Below are 904 nucleotides of genomic sequence, written 5' to 3'. Positions count from 1 at the left end.
TGGGTTGTGTTGGGTGGGACCTCGAAGATCATAGACTAATGGAATGATTGGGTTGGAAGGGTCCTCAAAGACCATAGAATCATAGAACAGGTTGGGTTGGAAGGGTCCTGAAAGATAATTGAACCATGGAATGGGTTGGGTCGGATGAGACCTTAAATATCAAGGAACCACAGCACGGTTGGGTTGGAAGGGACCCCCAAGCAGCCCCAGCCCCACCCCCTACATGGGCTGGCACCGCACCCACCAATCCCACCCCACCAGCCCCATTCCCCACCGCTCCAGCTCCTCACCGGACTCGGTGGGAGCGGGGCTGATGGCGCTCAGCATCTCCTTCTCCTTCTCGTAGTCGCTGCGGCACAGCAGCTGCCCTTCCTTGAGCACGAACTCGTCTCCCCGCTGCAGACGCCGCTCGCACTCGCAGCAGTAGAAGCAGTGGACGTGGTAGACGTTCTCCAGCACCCGCATGATGAGCTCGGAGGGAGCGATGGCCTTCAGGCAGCTGCTGCACTTGGTCTGGAAGAGCCTGCAAAGCAAGCCCCCGGGGGGGTCAGGCGCTCGGGGAAGGGAAGAATTGGGGAGCAGCTCGGTGGAGGAGCTGCCACGCAAAGGCAAACGTCTTGCAAAATAAAAAGAGCCATGGATAACGAACGTGCGTCGCATCGACAGCTTGACGGATCTCCCTGCCCAGCCCTTTCCAGTGGGATCCCCCCCCCCCCAAAAAAAAAAGGATTTGTCAGGGAAACTGCATGTAATTTCATTTTTCCTTTCCCATACCACAACGAGGAGCGTTACTGTGATGGAAGGATGAGCGGTAAATCGGGGTGGAGGACGGGAGGAGGTTTTTTCCCTCTCCAGCTGCACCCCGAAGTCCTCCAGTGATGGGGATTCTGCCCTGGCCCTGGGA

General features: G+C 57.7%; 1 protein-coding gene across 1 annotated transcript in view; it reads right to left on the bottom strand.

Moving 5' to 3' along the window:
* Positions 1 to 505, bottom strand: part of LOC110391794 (LIM homeobox transcription factor 1-alpha-like) — a 5,633-nt gene extending 5,128 nt beyond the window's left edge. The window contains exon 1 of the mRNA XM_021383738.1: positions 259 to 505. Within this exon, the coding sequence (XP_021239413.1) occupies positions 259 to 465 (207 nt within the window). The 5' untranslated portion in view covers positions 466 to 505. The remainder of the gene's footprint in view (positions 1 to 258) is intronic.
* Positions 506 to 904: the final 399 nt, after the last annotated feature.

This window comes from Numida meleagris, unplaced genomic scaffold (genome assembly GCF_002078875.1).
Source record: "Numida meleagris isolate 19003 breed g44 Domestic line unplaced genomic scaffold, NumMel1.0 unplaced_Scaffold511, whole genome shotgun sequence".
NCBI lineage: Eukaryota > Metazoa > Chordata > Aves > Galliformes > Numididae > Numida > Numida meleagris.
The sequence above is the reverse complement of the archived record's forward strand: the minus strand, read 5'-3'. Positions and strand labels throughout refer to the sequence as shown.